This window comes from Papaver somniferum, chromosome 1, assembly GCF_003573695.1.
Source record: "Papaver somniferum cultivar HN1 chromosome 1, ASM357369v1, whole genome shotgun sequence".
Taxonomy (NCBI): Eukaryota; Viridiplantae; Streptophyta; class Magnoliopsida; order Ranunculales; family Papaveraceae; genus Papaver; species Papaver somniferum.
The window spans coordinates 159,649,433-159,673,424 of NC_039358.1; the positions used below are offsets into that span (position 1 = coordinate 159,649,433).

Here is a 23,992-nt window from a genome sequence, read left to right on the forward strand (position 1 = left end):
TGCCATGTTGTTGGATCCTAGAGAGAAAGAAAAAGGACTACAATTTGCTCTTGAGCTCTTGTATGGGAAGAATTCTTCTAAGGTTGAATCTGTTATGAAGCTTGTTAAGTTGGATTTTAAGATTCTATTTGAAGAATATAAGGATGCCTATTCAGTTCATGAGGAGGAGTCAAGCAGTTCTATCCAGGGACAAGCCAAAGAAGTGGTAAGTAAACCAGTGGCAGGGCCAAGTCGTATGAAAGAGTTGATGTCAAGGAGTAAGAGGTTCAAGAAAATCCCAAATGATGATGAGGGAAAAACAGAGTTGGATATATATTTCATTGACGAGTATGAAGAAGGTGTAGGAGAAGATGATGATGAGGAGTTTGACTTATTGGGTTGGTGGAAGACCAACAATACAAAGTATAAGATACTTGGACATATGGCTAAGGACATATTAGCCATTCCTGTGTCTTCTGTTGCCTCTGAGTCTGCTTTTAGCACAGGAAAGCGAGTCTTAAGTCCTTGTAGAAGCTCTTTATCTACAAGGACAGTTGAGGCATTGCTTTGCACACAAAGCTGGCTAAGGAATCCAATACAACTTGATCTTCTATCTGATTACATACCAGATGATGATGTTGAAGTTGAAGAAGGTAACATATTACATTATTACTTGTGTTTGGCAGTAATAGATATAGTCTAATAGTTACTAACTGCTATTATTTGTTTTTGCAGCGTTACTTGGTCCTATCAACACTGATGACACCAAAAGTGCTGCTGACATGGATTAGAAGATCAAGATTCAAGACTACTGCAGCACTAGCTACACTGCTAGTTGTTTTTTTTCCAGATTTTCTCATTTTCAAGACTTAGTGTGGCTACTGCTACTGTTTTTTCTAAGGGTGCACAGGAACCGACCTGGACCGAGGAACCGTCCCGGAACCGGCTGAACCGAGCCGATATTTGTCCCGAACCGAGGAACGGGGTACAGGTACCGGTCCATAAAATAAGAACCGAGGCTGATGAGGTACAGGTACACGGTCCTGTATAAGTCTCGTACCGTCCGGACCGAAAGAACCGACCATTCGTAGCCATTAGATTTAGGGGTACTGAACAAATACAACCGTTAGATTAAGGGGGGGGGGGGGGGGGGGGGGGTATATATACTACCTTAACGATAGGGTTTCTCATTTTCTTTTTTCTTTTCCTTCTTCGTCTTCGACTCTTCCGGTCTTCCCTCTGAGAGACTGATATAGTCATATAGAGAGAGAACTGAGTTCTTGAGTCTCTGATTCTCTGAAGTCTGAAAGTGAACTCCATTAATCAGTGAACATGGAACACCGAACAAGAACAACACCTCTCGATCCAGAAGAAGAAGGAGAAAAAGTCAGTGATTTCAATGATTTGATTTGTGTAAGTTTTTTACTTTTGTTGCTTTTTTTCTTCTCCAATTTTAATCCTAGGACTATGGATTTCTATATGAAGTCGAGTTCTGGATGATCCTAGGACTTTTGATTAATTTAATTTAGGGTTTCAGTTTCACAGGGTAAGTTATCAATCACGTCAGGAAGAAGACGAAGGGAAAGGATTCAAGGAAGAAGCTGAAGGAAACCCATTAAGGTACTTTGTATTTCTTTAGGCTTTTTATAATTTTTTTAATTAATTTTGTTGTTTTCAGTTTTTAATTTTATGATGTTTTGTCTAAATTTTATCTCAATGCTCCTTGAATTTCTATGCTGCATACTCAGTTTTGAGTAATTTTTGTTGTCATTATGCAAACTCCCATGTTGTTGGGAATTATGATGTTCGCTCAAATGCTATTAGATCTCCTGCCTTAAGTCATACTTATAATTTGGCTTGTGATAAATATTTGCCTTCCATGAAATCTGAGTCATGCTTTTCTCCTGCCTTGGCTATACTTTAAAACCCCATTATATTGATCATATTTTTAAGGTTTCAACTACCTGGTCTATACCTCAATCGACCAATGTTAGCTGTCACTTGAAATGACTCTTTATACTTACATGTGAAATTAAGTTTTATATGAATTTTGAGCAAAGAACCCTTTTAACATTGATCTTTACCATCCATTACAACATAGTACATCTTTTAATAATTTTTGTTATCATTAAAAGTCTTTTCTCTTGTCAGTGATGGAAATATGGCGCCATTTCACTCGGAGAAATGTTGAAGAAGCCACTTGCAATTATTGTGGAAGGACTTATAGGGCTAACATGTTCAGAAATGGAACTTCTGCCTTGTGGAAGCACTTTAAAAGATACCCCAGCAATCCTAATCATAACAGAGCTCACATAAATAATGCTTAGAATTTGAAACTTATGCAGTTATGCTTAATGAAATTATGCTTAGAACTTATGCAGTTATGCTTAGAACAATGTCCAGTTCTTATTTTTTATAACAGAGCTCAATGCTCCTTGAACAATGTCCAGTTATGAAGTTCTTATTTCTTCTTCATTTTATAAGTATGGAATGGATCAAGTTTCTTATTTAATTTTTCAGTTGAGTTCTTATTTCATTTCAGTTTCATTTCAGTTCTTATTTCATTTTTCATTTCAGTTCTTATTTCATTTCAGTTTCATTTCAGTTCTTATTTCATTTCAGTTTCATTTCATTTCTTATTTCATTTCAGTTCTTATTTAATTTTTCAGCACTTAAATTTGTTTTCTCAGTGATAAGATGGCATGGATGAATCAAGTCAAGCTCATGGAACAGATACCTCTACACCTACAACTGCTACACCTACCACTGCCACAGATGCAATTGTTGGATCCTCAATCCAACCAACAAATGAAGCAGCACAGCCAGAGACAGCAACAGTAGATGCTTCTACATGTATGGGTGGTAAGATAACTTCTGACATTTGGAATCATTTTAAGAGGTTGAATGTTCAAGATGCTGGATGCAATTACTGGAAGAAGGTGATAAAGGCTCATACTGGAAAGAATGGTACAAGTGGAATGTGGAAGCACTTCAACAGATGCAAGCAGAATCCTAACAAGCCAAAGCCAAAAGGACAACAAAATCTGACATTAAATCCTGCAGAATTGGGTGAGAATGAAGGTCAGTTAGTCTCTACTATTTTCAGTCAAGAGAAATGTAAAAGGGCAGTTGTTGAATTTATTATAATTGATGAGATGTCATTTAGAGCAGTTGAGGGTGAAGGTTTTAGGAGAATGATGCATGTCTTAGAGCCTAAATTTGTTGTGCCAAGTAGAATGACTATTTATAGATGTTTATTAGACATGTATGTATTAGAGAAAGAAAAGTTGAAAAATTACTTCAAGTCAACCAAGCAGAGGGTTAGTTTGACAACAGACACATGGACTTCACCAAACAATTTCAACTACATCTGTGTAACAGTTCACTTTATTGATCAGCAGTGGAAGTATCAAAAGAGAATTATTATGTTTTGTGAGGTTAGTGGTCACAAAGGAATTGAAATTGGTGAGATTTTAGAGAAGTGTTTGTCAGATTGGGAGCTTAAAGATGTGTTTACTGTCACTTTGGATAATGTGAGTGCCAACAAGGTAGCAGTGGATTATTTGAAGACTAGTATTGTTTCAAAGACAAGGGCAGAAGATAGATCTAAGTACTTGCATGTATGTATATGTATATGAATATGACTTATTATTTTTTTTACTTTCTAACTTAGGATTATGTTTATTAGTTTTGTTAAAATATCTAATACTTGTTTGAATTCACCTTTTCAGGTAAGGTGTGCAGCTCATGTACTTGCACTTGTGGTAAAAGATGCTGTGAGGGTCTACAACAAATCAATTGCAAGAATCAGGTCAGTTGTCAAGTATATAAAGGGTTCTCCATCTAGGTTGGCTAAGCTTAAGCGTTGTGCAAAATTAGTTGGAATAGAGTCTAAGGTAACATTGATATTAGATGTTAAGACTAGGTGGAACAGCACATTCTTGATGCTACAGGCTGGGGAAGTGTTAGAAAAAGCATTTATTAGGTTAGAAAGGTATGACAAGGAATATCGGCAGTTGTTTTATTACCCAAAACAGAGTGAGAAAGATCTACCTGATGCTAATGATTTTGATATTGATGTTAGTGTTGGTGAAGAAGAAGAAGAATTTAGTGAAGAAGAACAAGAAGAAGTTGAGGTGACAGGGAAGAAGAATAAGGCACAAAAGAAGAAGAAGAAGGTGGTAGTGAGGAAACCTGCTCCATGTGAAGAGGACTGGATCTTTGCCAGAGGCCTTGTCAAATGTTTGAAAGTATTCTTTGATGCCACTGTTGCATTTTTAGCCTCAACTAAGGTAACAACAAACACTTTCTTATGGCAATTAGTTATCATATATGAGCAACTAGTTGAGTTTAGAGATAATGTAGATGAAGATCCTTTTATTTCTACTATGGCTGGAAAAATGTTTAAGAAGTATAACAAATATTGGGGTGATTATGCAAAGATGAACCCTACAACCTTTTTTGCCATGTTGTTGGATCCTAGAGAGAAAGAAAAAGGACTACAATTTGCTCTTGAGCTCTTGTATGGGAAGAATTCTTCTAAGGTTGAATCTGTTATGAAGCTTGTTAAGTTGGATTTTAAGATTCTATTTGAAGAATATAAGGATGCCTATTCAGTTCATGAGGAGGAGTCAAGCAGTTCTATCCAGGGACAAGCCAAAGAAGTGGTAAGTAAACCAGTGGCAGGGCCAAGTCGTATGAAAGAGTTGATGTCAAGGAGTAAGAGGTTCAAGAAAAGCCCAAATGATGATGAGGGAAAAACAGAGTTGGATAAATATTTCATTGACGAGTATGAAGAAGGTGTAGGAGAAGATGATGATGAGGAGTTTGACTTATTGGGTTGGTGGAAGACCAACAATACAAAGTATAAGATACTTGGACATATGGCTAAGGACATATTAGACATTCCTGTGTCTTCTGTTGCCTCTGAGTCTGCTTTTAGCACAGGAAAGCGAGTCTTAAGTCCTTGTAGAAGCTCTTTATCTACAAGGACAGTTGAGGCATTGCTTTGCACACAAAGCTGGCTAAGGAAGCCAATACAACTTGATCTTCTATCTGATTACATACCAGATGATGATGTTGAAGTTGAAGAAGGTAACATATTACATTATTACTTGTGTTTGGCAGTAATAGATATAGTCTAATAGTTACTAACTGCTATTATTTGTTTTTGCAGCGTTACTTGGTCCTATCAACACTGATGACACCACAAGTGCTGCTGACATGGATTAGAAGATCAAGATTCAAGACTACTGCAGCACTAGCTGCACTGCTAGTTGTTTTTTTTCCAGATTTTCTCATTTTCAAGACTTAGTGTGGCTACTGCTACTGTTTTTTCTAAGGGTTCACAGGAACCGACCTGGACTGAGGAACCGTCCCGGAACCGGCTGAACCGAGTCGATATTTGTCCCGAACCGAGGAACGGGGTACAGGTACTGGTCCATAAAATAGGAACCGAAGCTGATGAGGTACAGGTACACGGTCCTGTATAAGTCCCGTACCGTCCGGACCGAAAGAACCGACCATTCGTAGCCATTAGATTTAGGGGTAATGAACAAATACAACCTTTAGATTAGGGGGGGGGGGGGTATATATACTACCTTAACGATAGGGTTTCTCATTTTCGTTTTTCTTTTCCTTCTTCGTCTTCGACTCTTCCGGTCTTCCCTCTGAGAGACTGATATAGTCATATAGAGAGAGAACTGAGTTCTTGAGTCTCTGATTCTATGAAGTCTGAAAGTGAACTTCATTAATCAGTGAACACGGAACACCGAACAAGAACAACACCTCTCGATCCAAAAGAGTGGCAGATAGTTTTTTTGCTGAAAAGGTACCGACTGGTACCGGTCCCGGACCGGAACCGAGGTACACGGTACCGGTACCAGTCCCAAAAGTTCAGTACCGACCTCTGGGGGGTACAGGTACTCGGCCTCGGCAAGAACCGAGCCGAACCGTACCGTGTGCACCCTTACATATACCACCATAATTAGTGGTCGCAAATATTTTTGTATGAAAGATATACTTCATATTTTTGAGTATCTTTACACACTGTTTAGGAAGTTAATTATGTTTAGGAACTTAATTAATTTAGGCTTTTTTTTCTTTTAAATGGAATGAAATGAAAATATCTATAGTCTTTTATATTTGGATAGTTTGAATATTTAAATTATTTTTAGATCACCATAATTAGCCGTTGCAAATGTTTTTGTATAAAAAAAATATTACATATCAAAACATAACAAAATTAGAAAATTGGCTTTATCTATTTTATTTTTAATTATGGTATTATCAAAATTAAGAAAAATAATATGAAAATGAGGTTTATTATTTTTTTATTGCTAGAATTTTTGTATGATCGTTTTTGTGTTGGCTTTTTAGATTTTAATCTTGCTTTAATCTTTTGTTTTAGATTCTAGTGATTCCGTAATTTTTTCTTCTTTGATAGGATCACCAAAAAATATATTCGCAAGAAAGACACGACGTCGATTTAAAAGGTTAGTACCCACGATCAATTTTATTTTTTAATAATTCTTATCGGAAGTGTAACTTTATTCTTTAATTTTAATTGATAGTATAGAGTTGTAATTAGGAAAAGAATGATTCTGAAAGCTGTAACTGGACATTGGACATTGAACATTTTTCTTACATTTTTTTAATTCATTAATTATGTGATTGACTCTGATGCATGATTGATTTAATTTTTTCATTTTTATGATGAAATCGTAAATGCGTGATTGATTTTTGATTTAATGTATTTTTGGCAACATTATACTCTTCGAGATAATTGCTTTAGAATTATATATATGCATTTTTTGTATTCAGTTTTATAAGATTTTATTAGATTTAGTTATTTTGGTAAATATTTTTGTTGGATTAATTGGCTGAAAAATATATCGTGGGGCGTAGAAATATTTTCCTGAAATATTATTAGCGAAAATATTAAAAATTACCAAAAACAATAATAAAAGTGGGGCCAGAATTTACTAGAAGCGAGAACCAACCAGGAGCTCCGGTGAATGAGAGTGTTTGAAAAAACTCTGTTATTATATAGAGGATTTTAAAACACTTTTCAAAATTAAACCAATTTCAGAAAAGCTGACAATAAAAGAGGAGTCTAATTTTGTGCACACTCTTTTAAAGAGTGTGCACATAACAAAACAATCCTATTGGTTGTTTAACTAGGATATGACCCGTGTCGTAACGGTACGGGTTTGGTTCGGAATGTTTACTTCACTTGTTCGATTAGTTATATCATTGTAGATCATACACCTTAGGAGTTCAATGTGGAATAAGACGTCGTTATTGTGACGATTTCGCAAGACTATGAATTTGTATCATGTATATTACTTTATATCATTAGTTTTTAGTGTGATGGACCTGATGGTCGATTTATCAACAATGAAACATTTTTCCACCATTGTTTTTATGTTTATGAAGTTGTAGAATGTGATGGTCCTACTGCTATACCGCCAAATTATCACTTACCGTTTTTCTACCCATTGTAATCGTTCGATGATGTCTGTGAATGCAGTTCAATTACTTCGATTTACTGTAATTTTTTTAGTATTCCTACTTATAATTAAAGTGAATCTCCAACATTATTATTATTAATTCGGTTAGAGTGCCAATTCGTATACGTTAACCAAGAAAACTCAACTACAATTGTGTCTCATAGTAAAGAAATCTCGTGGTTGCTCATCTTTTCCCGTCATTCGATTTTAGGTCCCTTTGTCATTGCTTGAATAGTTCTATTAGTTTTTCCATTTGGGTTTATCAGTGTAACCTTCGAAGACAATTAGTGCAGTATGTTAGATTCTATTGGTATTGAACGACTGTTAAACCTAAAACGTGTTCCAATTATGGTAGCCTTTTTAAATTCCTATCTCGTCGGCGGTCAACCTAGCTAGGAGGGAGGTAATGTATTTCCAGGATATTTTGTGGTCTTCTTTTATGTTCTTGGTGTATGGAAATTTTCAATAAACTTTCATTAATCATAAATTTTGCAAACGATACGTGAAAATCTGATGGATAGCATCAGTTTTCAACCAAAGATTGTGAAGTAACACCTGAGAGGGTGCTCTGTGATCATTCTATTTTAAAATCCTACATGAAGGATGTGGCAATCAAATCCTCATACATATATCAGTAGGCATAAGCTGATCAATCAATGGTTCTTTATGTTCTAATGCAGTTTGTTTCATCCAATATAATTCAAAACCAATCACATCCTCTTGGAGTCTTAGGAGCTAGGGTGGGAAAGTATGGATCTTAAAAACGCTTCCCTTCAGATTTCGTGTTAGTAAAACTTTTGCTTATTGTCAGATTCCTAGACAATAATGCTCTATAAATCTAATGCGAAGACTTCTAACGATCCACGCCATAAACAGTATACCAAAAACCAAAATGGTTGTTTCTCGGAAATGTATTTTTGTCTGACATTTCCCCAAAAAAGAAAGCAAAAACATAAAATCTTTAAGATATGCCTGCACCGTATGAAGAGATGTAATTTCAAGGTTCATATAATATAAAGAAAAAGAATATTAATCAGGAATCCCCAATCCATTTGATACCAACATGTACATGACATAGTCCAAATAAGAGGCTGAAACTCTCCAGCAGAATTAGCAATACGGTTAAAAATTCTAAGGTCAATAATAATGGAACCGGGACATTCTTCAGAAATGTATTTTTGTCTGACATTTCCTCAAAAAAGAAAGCAAAAACATAAAATCTTTAAGATATGCCTGCACCGTATGAAGAGATGTAATTTCAAGGTTCATATAATATATAGAAAAAGAATATTAATCAGGAATCCCCAATCTATTTGATACCTACATGTACATGACATAGTCCAAATAAGAGGCTGAAACTCTCCAGCATAAGTAGCAATACAGTTAAAAATTCTAAGGACAATAACAATGGAATCGGGGCATTCTTCGTTAATTATTTTCACTCCATGCAAATCTTCTTGATTTTGGCTGAATAAGTCAAATTTAAATTGGACAACGTAAAAAAAAAGATTGAATGATATGGGTATTAGGAAACCTAATATAAGAGTAAAAATGAATAAAGAACAATCATATTTGAATATCTTTTAACTACAAACGAAGAAACAAAATCCAGATCACAAAATACAATATTAATTAATAGAAACAAAAAAAAATCAAATTGCATATATGACCCAAAAATTTAGGCATGAGGCACCACCATTCTTTATATGCTAAAATGTAGATTTTGATTATGAAAGGGACTAAGTTAAAAGGGGATTTAATAAAAGAAATGGATTCACATTAAATGGGAAAATTAACTCCCAAATAAATGACATTAAGAGGGTGGAGAGAAAATTCACCGCGAGTTACAACACCAAAGGTGTCACTATCCATGCACAAAAACTCCAACAAAACAAATTGTTCACAAAAACCACATTTAACATAAATTGTCTATATTACCATTCTAGTTTAAATCACCCCAATAAAAACGAAAATCAACCCCACTTTTAATTTTTGTTATATTATCACCACCAACAACAACGCACCACCAGCAACTAGCAATATCGTCGACCACTACTGAGCCACCGCCGACCACCACCACCGGTCGCCGTCGACAACCACCACCGCCGCCGCCGACCACCACTGAGCCACCTCCCACCACCACCGCGCCAACACCGCCGCCACCACCACCGTGCCACCACCGTCGCCGCCAACCGCCACCGCCGCCCCACCACCACTGCCGCCGCCGCCAACCACCACCACGCCACCACCGTTACCAACGTCGCTGCTGCCCCACAACCGCCGCCTCCGCCGCCAACCACCACCGCGTCACCACCACCGCCGCCAACCACCACAACACCACCACCAACCGCCGCCTCCGCCGCCAACCACCACCGCGCCACCATCGCCGATGCCAACCACCACCACAGAACACCGCCGACGACGACCACCACCGTCGCCGAGCAACATCACCATTATCGCAGACCACCACCACCAACCAGTCGCCACTGCCATAAAAAATGAATTTCATTGATCAATATTCAAACAAACAGGAAAAAAATGATGAAACCAAACAGAAAAAAATGATGAAACCAAAATTGGTTTCACCAAAACTAGATGAAACTGAAATTGGTTTCATGATTTTTTCACATATTGTCATTTCACCAACACAAACTTCAATGATGAAACCAAACACGCCGACTTCCAAGTCAGGCCGAATAAACTAGGAAAAAATCAGGTGAAACCAAAATTTGGTTTCATCATAAAAGAAACACAATAAAATGAAACCTACCACCACCGTCAACTTTTTTGGAGCAATCAAAATCAGAAGTTTCAGATTCTCCTGCAACAATGGTACCGGTGAGAACCTTCCTTCTCTTCTTCGTGACATCATCACTATCAAAATTCTCATTTTCCAATGAGCCTTGGAAATATTGAACCTGTTTACGGATCCTCTGAGATGAGGATGAAACCAAAGATCGTCTCAACATAAATTACCGTATCACCAACAAGATTGGTTTCGTCAACATAAAATCTGGAAAAAAAATCACATATTAGATTAAACAAAAATTGGTTTCAACAAAAAAAAAATTATTATATCACTAACAAATTGGTTTCATCGACAAAAATTAGCAAAAATTAGATGAAACCAATTTCGGTTTCATCATAAATACGATGAAACCAGTTTCGGTTTCATCATAAATAATATAAACCCATAATTGGTTTCGTGCAAATTTCTATTCAACTACAAGAAAAATTACAGGAGGTATTATGCATGTCTATTAATAAATCCACACAACACCTTTGGCATGATTATAACAGACTGCCATTACAAACAGCGACCATGGTAAATAATAATCATAGTAGTTTGTTCTGAAGGTCGATAATCTAACATTTTCGACAAGCACAGTGACAAGAGAAATGTTAGATTAAGATCGATTATGTGGTGCAGCTAGCAATATTTTTATGAATATTTAAAGAGTGGTTAAGTACATAAAAAGTATAGTTGAGTTATCGGTCAGATAATTCAACATACATATTCTGCAACTTATCATCATTTTCAAATAACCACAAAAAGAAGATATAAAAATGGAGAAGATTCTACTGTTGTTGTATATGTAAAGTGTCCCGTACCATATTACTTTCTACTTTCGGATGAAAAACGACAAATACAATGAGGGGTTAGATAAATATCACCTGCCCTGCACTCCCTTTTGCATTTTATTTTCCTCTTAAATTTCTCCATCTTTTGTCACCATATTTTCTCTATTCATTTCCAAACGAGATCAATAAGTTCCTGATCCATTATGCATATGTATTCCATTGTCGAGATACACAGAATTCATAAACTCAAAATCGCAAAAACTAGGTGATCAAATAACTATGTTTATTGAGCTATGAGGAGGAGTTCCAACTGAAAGTTAATCTTTAGAATCAACATTTTGCAAGCTCATTGAATATCAAACACAAAATCTATGATGACCTTGATCTAAGCCTCAAAACGGTTGTCTATGTAGTTTTCGAGAAAGTAATTTACATCATCGGCATGACAAAATATTCGGATTTCACAATCATGAATCCTAAATGTTTACTAAATACCCAATTCATCAATTTATTGAAACAACATGAGCTATAATGAAACTCCAATCACTTTTAAAATGAGTAAAGAAAGCAAGAATAACTTTTACCTCTATTTTTCTTGGGACATTTCTCAAACACTTGATATTTGGTTTTGATGGTGTTGAAATGGATTAAGTATATGCACCCAAAATTTCATATTTTAATCCTTGTCGCTAACTTGTAACCTAAACACATCAAAATTCCCAAGAATCAAAACCAATAGAATTCTCAGATCCAATAAAATTTACAACAAACAAAATCCAGTATCCAATTCAATTGAAAAATCAATGAAAATAAAAAGATTATAATTATTTACCCACTTCGAATTACCATTCTAAAATTCATCATTTCCCCCAACACAAGCAGATCAAATTAAATCTCCATCACTGGTTCATTTCCCCCATGAGATCCATTCACCACCACCACCACCAGCACTACTGTATTCCTTGGTGGTGGAGGATTCGAAGCCGAATTTAATCCACCAAGACCGGTAATGAACAATATTTTAACATCATCTCCAAAATTACAATCTCAACTAAAATGAAATTGAGGAGGCGGTGGTGGTGGTGGCGGCGACGACGAAGAAGAGAAAGAAACTTTGATGGTTGAAGATCTGGAGATGGTCGTGGTTTTGGTGATGGTGGTTCGTAAGCAGGAGGAGGAGGAGGTGATGTTGGTACTGGTGTGTGAGAACGATATAGATATAGAGAGGGACGGTAACTCGAGAAGAAGAATGGGAGGGTGGTCTAGATATTTATTAAAAATAAAATGGAGCTAAGTTATGTATATTAAAATATTTGGGGTTTTCATATCAATTTTGAGAAATATGGAGTTCTTTTGATTCTTAACTTATGGTTAGAGTTTCTGTATACTATATTTGGTCACCTTGGTGTTTTATCACTTATTATGAATTCAAAAACTTATTAAATATGTGGCACAATCTAGATAACTCTTTGTATTGAAAATCTTAAATCTGGGGCTCAATCTCAATCCTTCTTTATATGATAAAAATGTAGATTGAAAAACTTAAATCTTGACCGTCCTTTATGTGTCCCAGATGTAGATAACCGTCTATATGGAAAAACACCATTGTCCCTTATAATATAGATACAAAACTGTTATATATTTGCTTTTTTTCACTGTTATTAATTTGATTTTAACGTAATAAGATATTAACCTTAAATAAATCATACGTGATCAATTAAATTATATGGGTTGGTAAAGAAAGGGACGAGTCTGTGAGTGAGCTTTGAAGATTTATTTCCGATGCTCAAGTGGGTGGATATTCTAATTGGATTTAGATTCAGATTTGGATTTTAGGGAAGCTAGCTTATCATGAACATGACATATTCTTTAATCAATTCAGTGATACACATAAAATCAAAAAAGGAACATCATGAAAAAGATGAAGCTCATTAATTTGCTTATCTCCATGCGAAAGAAAACAACCTCAATATGATCAGAGAATATCAAAAGAACAATAATGGACATGCTTGTTAATACGAGTAATTCAAGTGCGACTAATTATCAATATTCTTATTTTAAGATGATGTATTTTAGGTAGTGAGAGTAATTATTGTATATCCTCCCTACCTTTTACGATTAAAATCAAATTTTAAAAAAATACATTATTATTTTCTGTTAAATAGATATCAGTTTTTCCTAAACAACCAATAGGGTTGAATTGTTACGCACACACTCTTTAAAGGAATGTGCACAAAATTGGACTCACAAAAGAGTATAAACTCATTTGATACAACATTGTTTAGATATCGGTATTTCTATACGAACGACGATATTTATTCTCGTCAAACCTAATGTAATTATTTTTGAAGATTTTCTTAATAAAAAATTATTTTTCCCGTCAACATTAACCGGCGTTTAAGTTATATTTATGAAAATTCAACCAAATCTGTCCGAATTTAATCAAATTTCGAGGTAGATTTTAGGTAATAATTATCTTATTAACGGTTCGAGAACAATATATTTTTCGTTATTGTTAATGGTTCCGAGAACAATATATTTTTTGTTACTGTATTTTTTTTAAGACTTATATGTCTAGGTGTAGTTTTTGTGTTGATTATTACAACTTTTCTTTTAATTTTGTTTTATTTCTAATGACATGTTTTTGTCTCCTATATCATATACCATAAACATATTATTCTTATTAAGGTTTTAACCATTTAGTCAAAGGCTGAGATATTTTCGGGATTCGTGGTTTCGACCCATGTTTTAATCTCGGTGAGAAAAATTTGACCAACAAACTTGCCGAGATAGCCGAGATTACATTAAGAAGTGGTCAAAATCTTGCTGAGACAAGCTTATCATGTGGAAATTTAGTAATAAAAATCGATTCCAATCGAAAGAAACTCGATTGTTTTTACCTTTTTAATAAATTGGTATTATTTTGTATTTCCATACAAGTTTAACATATGCAAAGTGTGCAAAATATTTGGCATATATATTACTATTATAACTTTTAAAAATAAAGACCCTGAGATTTCACCAAAATCTATCCTAAATAAAGTTGTCTTGGTGCAGTCCTAGACAAGACCGAGACCTGTGTTACATTGCATTAGTTTCAATCTTGATGGTGTATTATCTTGCTACAATATAAGTATATCACTAGAGGAGATTTACTTCCTTTTCCTAACATCCTTAAAAATCTTAATGACGTCCAAATGTCGGAATCTTAATCTCGTGCTGATTATTTTAATATCAATGATTTTGACGTCAAATTGTAATTAAGGCTGGGATCATTTAATCTAGGGGTTTGAAAAATCTCGTAGACCATTGGGTAAGAGGCCGATGACCCATATTAATAATGATGTGGCCTATATTTTTTTCATTTTTTTATTCAATTCAAAATTAGTCGAGCCAAGAAAATATCTATTAAAAGAAAAGGCTAAAAATACAATCTATATTTCTTTTACATCCCTTTACATGATCCATTGGGATTTTTGTTTCTTTAGGTTTGTCTACTCTTTCGTAGTCGTGCCCCTATGTCTCTTTATCCCTTCAGAAACCTACGAATTTGATTCCCCTAACTGATGTCCTCTACAAGCCCAGAGTTGATCCACAGTCCTTCGTGAAGGCTAGCGCCTCCTTGCCTCAAACAGGATGCCTAATTGATTTCCTTTTTGATGATAGGTGACAAAAATTGTCCCTTTGATCTAGAAAAATCTAAATCAAAATAATAGATTGCTTATTTCCTTTAGTTGAGTATAGAGAATCTAATGAATCTAACTAACTAAAAATTCAACCTAAAACAAGTTTTGGTGATTTTTGTGGTATCCTCAAATCTGGATTTCCAAGGATAAGTGTTATACGCAATCGGCATTGAAAGATAGTCAAATATGGATTTGATCAATAATTCTTGAATTATCTTATAGCAAAAAGAAGGACCTTTAGAATAAACAAGATTATATAACAGATCAAATTGAGGTGCATGTTCTGAAGCTATCAAGAAGATAGTTCTACATGTACTTCACGAATCCCAAAGGAAGTCCTTTAAAATCTCACATAAGTTACCAAAGAACTTCTAGTGTTGGAGGATATGATTGTCACCTTCGTTACATTCATCTACAATCTTCCAGAGATTTATCAACTCAAGAACAAGATTATGATGAACCATTTCAAGTTGGACTCCCAAAGATGAGTAAGCTTTTCACCTCATTAAATGATTGTTTTTTCTTTCCTTGGACTTTTCTGTTATTTTTTCACCCTATATGGTCGAACATACTACAAACATCGATAAAATCCATAACTTTCTTCATTTACACTTACTATTTCACATTTCCAAGCCCGTAATTATTGTACTAGTGTCCCACTTTGAACCCATTTCAAGTTTTATACATCCAAAAAGTAAACACTTGTATTGCATATTTGCAAAATATAAGTGGTGATTTGTTGCTTCTTTAACTTGCTAGCTCATATAACAATACGATTCTTGTATCTGGCATCCCTTTTTGTTAACATTGTCAACTGATGATAAGGCATTCAATATTGTTAACCACATAAATAGTTGTACTTAATGTGAAATATATTTGTACATACAAGTTAGCATGAGATATGTACTTTCCAGTTGCCCTCAAGCAAGTTTAGCAAAACTTTGTCTTAGGGAAACATGGCATGTTAGGGCATCATATATGAAAAATCGGGGGTATAACAACCACACCCAATAATTCGTTTGGCAATCTGTATGGACTAAACTCCAATATAATTCAGAGAGCACCAACTTAAAAGCGAGACTCAATCAAGAAATATATCAACGAGCTTTATCTCTTCTCAATACAATCAGCAAATTGAACAGATAAAAATACATGAGCCTGATTGATGTGAGAATAACTTGGACGATACCATAGGCCAATGCCCAAGTGTCAATCATGTTATATCCAACAAACAAGGTCGGATTTATCAACTGTGATTGAACTATGCACAATCTGTGATATTTCAATTATATAAACAAATATAATGCAAAAAAGAAATAACACAAACACTAGAAATTTTGTTAACGAGGAAACCAAAAATGCAGAAAAATCTAGGGACCTAGGTCAGCTTTGAACACCACACTGTATTAAGCCGCTACAGACTCTAGCCTACTATAATTTAACTTCGGACTGGAATATAGTTGAGCCCTAACCAAGTCTCACACCGATTAAGGAACAGTCGCGTTTCTTACGCCTCTAGAACCATGACGGATTCTGCGCGCTTGATTCCCTTAGATGATCTCACACACGACTAAGAGTTGCTACGACCCAAAGTCGAAGATTTATAAACAAATCTATCTCCCACATATATGTCTATCCTTTCTTCTTTTTGTTCCGTCTTTTGATACAAAGATCAAGGTGAACATGAACCAACTAATAATCCGGTATTACACCCCCGAAGAGTAGCCCAGAAATATTAGTCACCTCACAATAACCTAACTGATTAACAGAAAAAGGTACTGCGGAATCACAAGAGTCTGAGATGACGAACTGTTGTGATTATTTTTTATATCTTACCTATCAGAGATAAATCTCGAGTAAATCTTAGAGAAGATAAAACTCAATACGCAACTACAGAGAATACTCAAGAGAAAATAATACGCAACTACAGAGAAAATAATTGGATCTGGCTTCACGAATCCCAAATGAAGTCTTCAAGTCGTTAAACTAATAATGATTTTGGAAAACCTAGGTTATAGGAGAATCGACTCTAGTTTGCAACTAGGTCACACAGAAGTGTTGGGATTAGGTTTTCCAGTTGCTAGAGTTCTCCCTTATATAGCCTTTCAAATCAGGGTTGCTTACAATCAAAGCTAAGATAGCTTAGTAACAAAGCATTCAATATTCACCGTTAGATGAACTCCTTATTTAAGATTCAAGCCAAGTCTGCTTAGAAATTAAGCAATTAATCTCCACCGTTAGATGGTCTTAGCTTGTTACACACAAATGATATACTTATATTTATATATGGGTAAACGTACCTAAACATGTATATTGGGTTGGCTCAATAACAGTTAACCGAAGTTATCCATATGAATACTTTGACTTAACCATATTCATCTAACACTTCTAGATCAAATATGATGATCAATCAATCATGATAGATAATCAAGAATCTAATTGTGCTTCAAATATAGTTGTTCAATTGTTCACTATCTCATAGAAATACTCATGAAAAATTGAAACAAAACGGTTTGATTCGTGATTGTACAAAGTACTTGTACAAGAATAAATTCATGAACATTAAGCCACGGTTTGCAAATTTAATTTGCATTCCTTAAATCATAAATGTTTTAGTTCATGAGTATGAGAATCATACATTATCGATTTTAGAACTTAACTACCGTATTTGCAAACTGGGTACGCAAACAGCAGCTCCGGACCTTGGCCTAGTCAAGCCGTTCACAAATCCGGTTCACGAACAACCGTTCCGGACCCAACTCAGGTAAATCCGTTCGCATACTAGGTACGCAAACAAGAGTTCCGGACCTGAATCATCACAATACAGTTCGCATACTGGGTATGCATACCGTGTTGTATCCAGACGTGGATAGTCGTTCTAAACTCTTATTTCAATCATTGAAACATCCTTAGAAGACGAGAATGGTAATCTTACACATACCATTAGCTTCAAATAATTTTCAAGTGATCAATACGAAACTTCCTGAGCTAACATCAAATGACTGTCTCACACAAATCGTGTAAGATGTTCAAGGTAATTTTCACATGATCATTTTTTGAGTTTCCAACTAAACTCGTCAAGAATACGATGAACATAGCTAAAGCTAAAAGCTTTCAACACATATTTCGAGAAATAAATAAGCGAGATAAACTCGGCTCGAAATATCAAATGTGTATAATGTTAAAGTAAGTTTATATAGCTATACGACTTACTCTCATTAGAAGAGAGAATAGAATAGACTTCTGAGTGATAGATAAGTTTTAGTCTCTATATACCTTTTGTTGATGAAGTTCCTCCAAGCTCCTCAGTAGATCTTCTTCTTCAATTGGTTGAAGTCTAAAGCTCAACTACACATTCTATCCTAATCCGAGACATAGGTATAAGTAGACTATAAATCAAGTATATAGTTTTGATCAACTAAACTTGACAAACAAGCTTGAAATAACAACACTTGCGAGTTCGACCGAGCAGTGCTCTAACAATATATATATATATATATATATTAAACGGGTTTTGAGCATTTTACCTTAAATTCTTAATAAGAAAACAAAAAATCACAACCAATGATATTTTTTTAATCGTTTTTTATCTTAACCCTTCTTCTCTCCCTCGGTCACCCTGTTGCTTTATAGTTGATTTCGTTTTTGATTTTTTTCTATGCTCTCCATTTTTAGGTTTGATCAGTGATATGAGTTTAATTGGCTCCTGTTAAGGTGGTTTAATTTGGTGAAGAACAGTTTGTTTTCAATTTGGGTTTAATATTGTGAAGTGATGAATTGGGTATTCTTTTGGGATTAAAAAGTTAGGGTTCCTAACTCCTAAAACTTTACTGTGAGTCTGGGAAGATGACAAGCTTGACGGTGTTGGTCGAAAGTATTGTATAAATTGAAACTTTTAAGATCCATGAATTTTTCGTGATTGATTAACGAATAGAACACCAAATTATAAGGTTATGTTTCATGAAGAAACGAAGAAAGTGAGCACCGAATCACCGACAATAACTCGACATGGTGACTCATCGAGGGACTCAAACGACATTTGCTAAGTTAACAAAATTTGTTCCCTAAACTATTATTACCCGTTTTTCGGAAAAGATCGTTCTCGGCCCTTTTATATAATGATTTAAAAAACGCTCAATTTCTTAAACATAAGTTATAAAGTTGGTTACTTAGGCAAAAACCCTTTTATTTTCTCCTGGTCCCCAAGAAATGTTTGACCGTTAAGTGTTGGAAAACAATGCCCTGTCTAGTTTAGTTAGATGTTGGATTCTAGTGGGGTCGGAGGAAACAATGAATAACCATTGGATTCATACAAAAATAAAAAAGATCATTACTCTATCATGTCCAAATCTTTTCTCTTTTTAGCTTTAGAGTTCAGACAGTAAACTGAAAAATGATGTTTTAGATCTTCGTCATCTTCTCGCTCATCACTTCAGCTGAGTTCAGAAGATCAAAGAACCAAACCCCCAATTCAGTATCATTTCTCAGATCTGTGCAGTTAATTAGTTCAATTTCTAGATTTTTTCTAGTTTGGATTTTGTTAGTTTAATTGTAGGTTTTTGATTCTGGGTTATTGTTTTAATAGTCCGAGTGAGAGTGAGATAGATGAATTGGAGTTCATTTTAGGTTAAATCGAAGAAAATAAATTTTGGATATCTTTAAGGGAAAATGAGGAGAAGAGCTGTAGATTTTCGAAGGCCAGTAAGGAGGAGGTACTCAAATGTTTTCCTTTTAACATTATGTGGGTTAGTTATTTTATTGTTTATTGTTCTCCTCAGTCAAGATAAGCAAACCAAATCAAGATCACCAATTTCTCAGGTCAGATCTTCTTCTTCTTTTTATTTTTTCGTGCAATTATTTTCAGTTTCTTAGTTTTTAAAGTGAAAAATTGTTGAATTTATGTTTATTTTTTACTTTTTTGAATGACTTCTAATCTAGTTTGCATATTTAAATACGTAGATCTCCAATTCTTGTTTAGGACAATAAAGAAAACCTAGGTTAATTAGTGACCAGTTTCAGTTTACTATCTAATTTGATGTCATGCTCTAGGATTGCAGCTAGTTCTGTTGGAAAGTGTCACAATGTCTATCCTTAATATCTTGTAATAACTTTGAGATTTAAGAAGGTAATGGGTAAAACTTGGGTCTTGGTTGATGGGCAGAAGAAAATGTTATGTTTTCTGGAGTCTTATTTCTTTACTAATAGGATGTGATTAATTTGGCTGATAGTCTGACTATGTGCCCGGGAGAGGGACAAAAAACAACTTTTGAAAGTGAGTCACTATCTCATCAGTTAAAAGTTTAAAACAAGTCCTTCTTTCGCTTAGGTTAGGATAGTTGAACAAAAACAGTTTGATTCAGATGTACAAAGTTGCTTAATTATAATTTCCTTTCCATCAAAAAATTGATAAAGAAATAGTAGGGGAGAATCTAACAAAAGAAAATGTGCAATTGAAACCTTCGCAACTGTTAGAACAACGGATAGAAGACTTCTGTTGTCTGAGAATGTAAACCTCATCCTCCAGTTACCATTTGGTAGAGACCAAGACATCCGAAATGAACCCGCAACACCAAGAAGATGTTAGTCAAGTGCCAACAACCATTGGTTTCCCTTTCTCGCAAAACAATTTTCATGTGATTTTCGGGAATGAACTTCTAGTTGTTGTGGAAACACCCAATGGGTCAAACTCGATTCAGAGTGTTGGAAGGCGCTTAAGATCTATTCACTCGTTAATTGCTGCGCCAGTCATTCAGAGAGCTAATACATTCAAGTTCTACTACTGCAGAAATAACATAGTGTATTAATATAGGTATCAGAAGTTTCACTAGCACCGAAGTGATAGTTCATAACTTTATATTGATCTATTTAGTGCTTCTTAATGAGAGGAAATGACAGTTCCATGTACTTACTTTCAGCTCCCTATTAATTTAATTTTGGATCCTAGTTTTTTTTTTTTTTTTTTTCACAATGTCTGCATAACTAAAACAATCGTCATTGTTTTCTGCAGAAATCCTTCAGGAACCGAGTTACAGAAACCCTTAACATCACTGAAGAAATGTTGAGCCCAAACTCGATTACAAGGCAGTTGAGTGATCAGATTTCCCTAGCAAAAGCTTTTGTTGTAATTGCAAAAGAAAGCAATAACCTCCAATTTGCGTGGGAACTAAGTGCGCAGATACGCAACTCTCAGGTCCTTCTCTCTGATGCTGCTATTAGACGGTCACCCTTATCAACTGGAGAGTCAGAAACTGCGATCCGTGATATGGCTCTTCTCCTCTACCAAGCTCAACAGCTTCACTATGACAGTGCAACCATGATAATGAGGCTAAAAGCCAAGATCCAGTCTCTTGAAGAACAGTCAAATGCGGTAAGTGAGAAGAGCTCGAAGTATGGACAAATAGCTGCCGAGGAAGTCCCAAAAAGCTTGTATTGTCTTGGTGTAAGGCTAACGGATGGATGGTATAAAAGCTCAACCATTCAGAGGCAACTCACTGAGGGACGGCGAATTGCAGCTAAACTCACAGACAACAATCTGTACCATTTCTGTGTTTTCTCTGACAATATTCTTGCAACATCAGTTGTGGTCAATTCAACAGCTCTGAACTCCGATGCTCCGGAGGATATTGTTTTCCACCTGGTAACCGATGAAGTAAACTATGCTCCGATGAAGGCATGGTTTTCCCTGAACAGCTTCCGAGGAGTGACAGTAGAGGTCCAAAAGTTTGAAGATTTTAGCTGGCTTAATGCTTCTTACGTCCCTGTTCTTAAGCAGCTTCAAGACTCTGACACTCAAAATTATTACTTCTCTGGCAACAATGACAATGGTCGGACTCCAATCAAATATCGGAATCCGAAATATCTGTCTATGCTTAACCATCTTAGGTTCTACATTCCAGAAGTTTTTCCTGAGTTGAAGAAGGTGGTATTTCTTGATGATGATGTTGTGGTTCAAAAAGACTTGTCGCCTCTTTTTTCCATTAATATGAATAGCAACGTGAATGGGGCTGTGGAGACTTGCATGGAAACGTTCCATAGATACCACAAATACTTGAATTACTCGCATCCGCTAATCCGAACACATTTTGACCCAGATGCATGTGGATGGGCTTTTGGAATGAATATTTTTGATTTGGTTGAATGGAGGAAAAGGAATGTCACTGGCATCTATCACTATTGGCAAGAAAATAATGTTGATAGGACGTTATGGAAACTTGGAACACTGCCACCTGGACTATTGACTTTCTATGGTCTAACAGAGCCTTTAGATCCTAAATGGCATGTGTTAGGTTTGGGTTACACCAATGTTGAACCGGAGTTGATTGAAAAGGGGGCAGTCTTGCATTTCAATGGGAACTCAAAACCATGGTTGAAGATTGGAATGGAAAAATACAAACCGCTATGGGACAAGTATGTAGATTACACTAATACTCTAATGCAGCAGTGCAATGTCCATTAATTATCAGATGGAGTCGATCCTTTATACTTCAAGGGTGTACCAAAAGGCTTCTACACGGAAATGCTGGTCAAATATTTTAAAACGACCAGTAAGTTTAGCATTCTGTTGTCAGTATTTATTCATCAGACTTTTTGCCTTCCCTGTCGTGGTACAGTAATGTTTCGAAAGCACCGTTATTTATATCATGTTCCAGGGTTTATGCATGCTTTGGTATTATTACGGTATGGGCATTTCTGTTGTGCATTAAGGGGTTATAAATTTGGATTCTGATTCAAGTTGGTCTATGGCCATACTTTGCAAAAGTGAACCCATTTCTTTTGACCCTGCCTCTATCTGACCATTTTCAGACACTGATGTTTCTCGTTGCTCACATTGTTTTCATATTTAATGTGTCTATCCTTTTGCATCCTTGTTATAAGTTGAGTTTGGCTGGAATCAATCCCATGCCAGAAAAAATCATTTGCACTGATTTTGTATGAAAAACTGTTAGAGGTGCATTTATGGCCGTTAGCTCAGGTGTACCAAGACAGGGGTTGCATTCGTGTTGAACTGCTTTGTTTGTCGCCCTGGAAAGAAAGGAACGCTGGGCTTTATCAAACTAGAACCGGGAACCCTGATTGTATTTGCTTGGCTACCGTTGAGTAGGTTAGTATCCAAGTCCTTGTTACTACCTTGTGCGTGGAAGACAACACTAAGGTTTAGTATTTAAAGGAAGGAGCATAATTTGAGTATTTTGCTGTAAAATTGAGAAGAAATGTAGTTGGCGCCTTCTCCACCTGAAGCTGTGATCATCAAGACAGATGGGTCGCTCCTAGTGCAGCTGTTGGTTCTAAATTTCTAATCCTTCTGACCGTGTAACAATCCATGAACATGAACTTTATGGCGCATGGTGTTTGGCTTCAAGCTGGCGAGCTTGATATTTGTGGTTTAAAGAGTATGCGTTGCTTCAGATTCTTCTGTGGGCTGTTGCCATTTCACATATGCTGTAAATTCGCTTGCCATGGTTTCCATAGATATTTGGTGGAGAATATATCATCTGAAAGATGATTTGGTAAGGTGAAAGTTTTTCACATTAGCGACAGATCAACTTGCAGGAGAATACCTTGTTGGTGGAGGTACAATCTCGTGTTTTTGAACTTGCTTCAGAACAACTATGCAGTGATTGAAATTGTATGTCTCCATACTAAGAAAAGTTGAGGTGTTGTTAAAGCTTCCATTTGTGGGGCAGGTGGGGATATCTAATTCAGGGCGGAAGATGCCCTCAGACCCTGCAGCCACTGTGCATAAGAAAAACAAAGCAGACTAGAAAATGTAGCACCTAGTTCATGTGCAGTTAGACGGATAATAAACAGTGCATGCCCCTATTAGCCTTGGTATCAATTGTCGTCCAGTAGTTCCCATAGCACGGAATATAGTTAGTTAGCAGAATCCAACAGCCTGAACAAGTATTTCCCGGCACAGATGAGTTTCCAAGCAAATTTTCTTGACCTGTAATTATCATAGTTTTTATCCCATTACAGGACGTTATCGTGATCCAAGTAAATTCCATGGTTGCATTTTGGTACCCTTCCCAGTAAACTGGTACCCTATTGAAGTGTTGGCAAATTCCCATCCGATTTAGACAAAAAGTTTTTCTCTTTTTAATTTTGACAACCTCACCGGGTATTCAAGGCAATTCATATGGGGTTTTACAAACTTAGCTACATATTTGTTCAGCCAAGTGAATGGGCTAAGTGGATTTTCCAGTATGGCAATATGCAATTGGCACCAGATGAAGT

General features: G+C 35.7%; 1 protein-coding gene across 1 annotated transcript; it reads left to right on the plus strand.

The window, feature by feature from the left end:
* The first annotated feature begins 18,989 nt into the window (after positions 1–18,989).
* On the plus strand, positions 18,990–22,580 carry LOC113305669 (probable galacturonosyltransferase 10). Its single transcript, XM_026554689.1, has 2 exons — positions 18,990–19,576; positions 20,766–22,580. Exons 1-2 carry the CDS (start codon positions 19,427–19,429, stop codon positions 22,212–22,214), a joined length of 1,599 nt encoding a protein of 532 aa, XP_026410474.1. The 5' UTR covers positions 18,990–19,426; the 3' UTR covers positions 22,215–22,580.
* Positions 22,581–23,992: the final 1,412 nt, after the last annotated feature.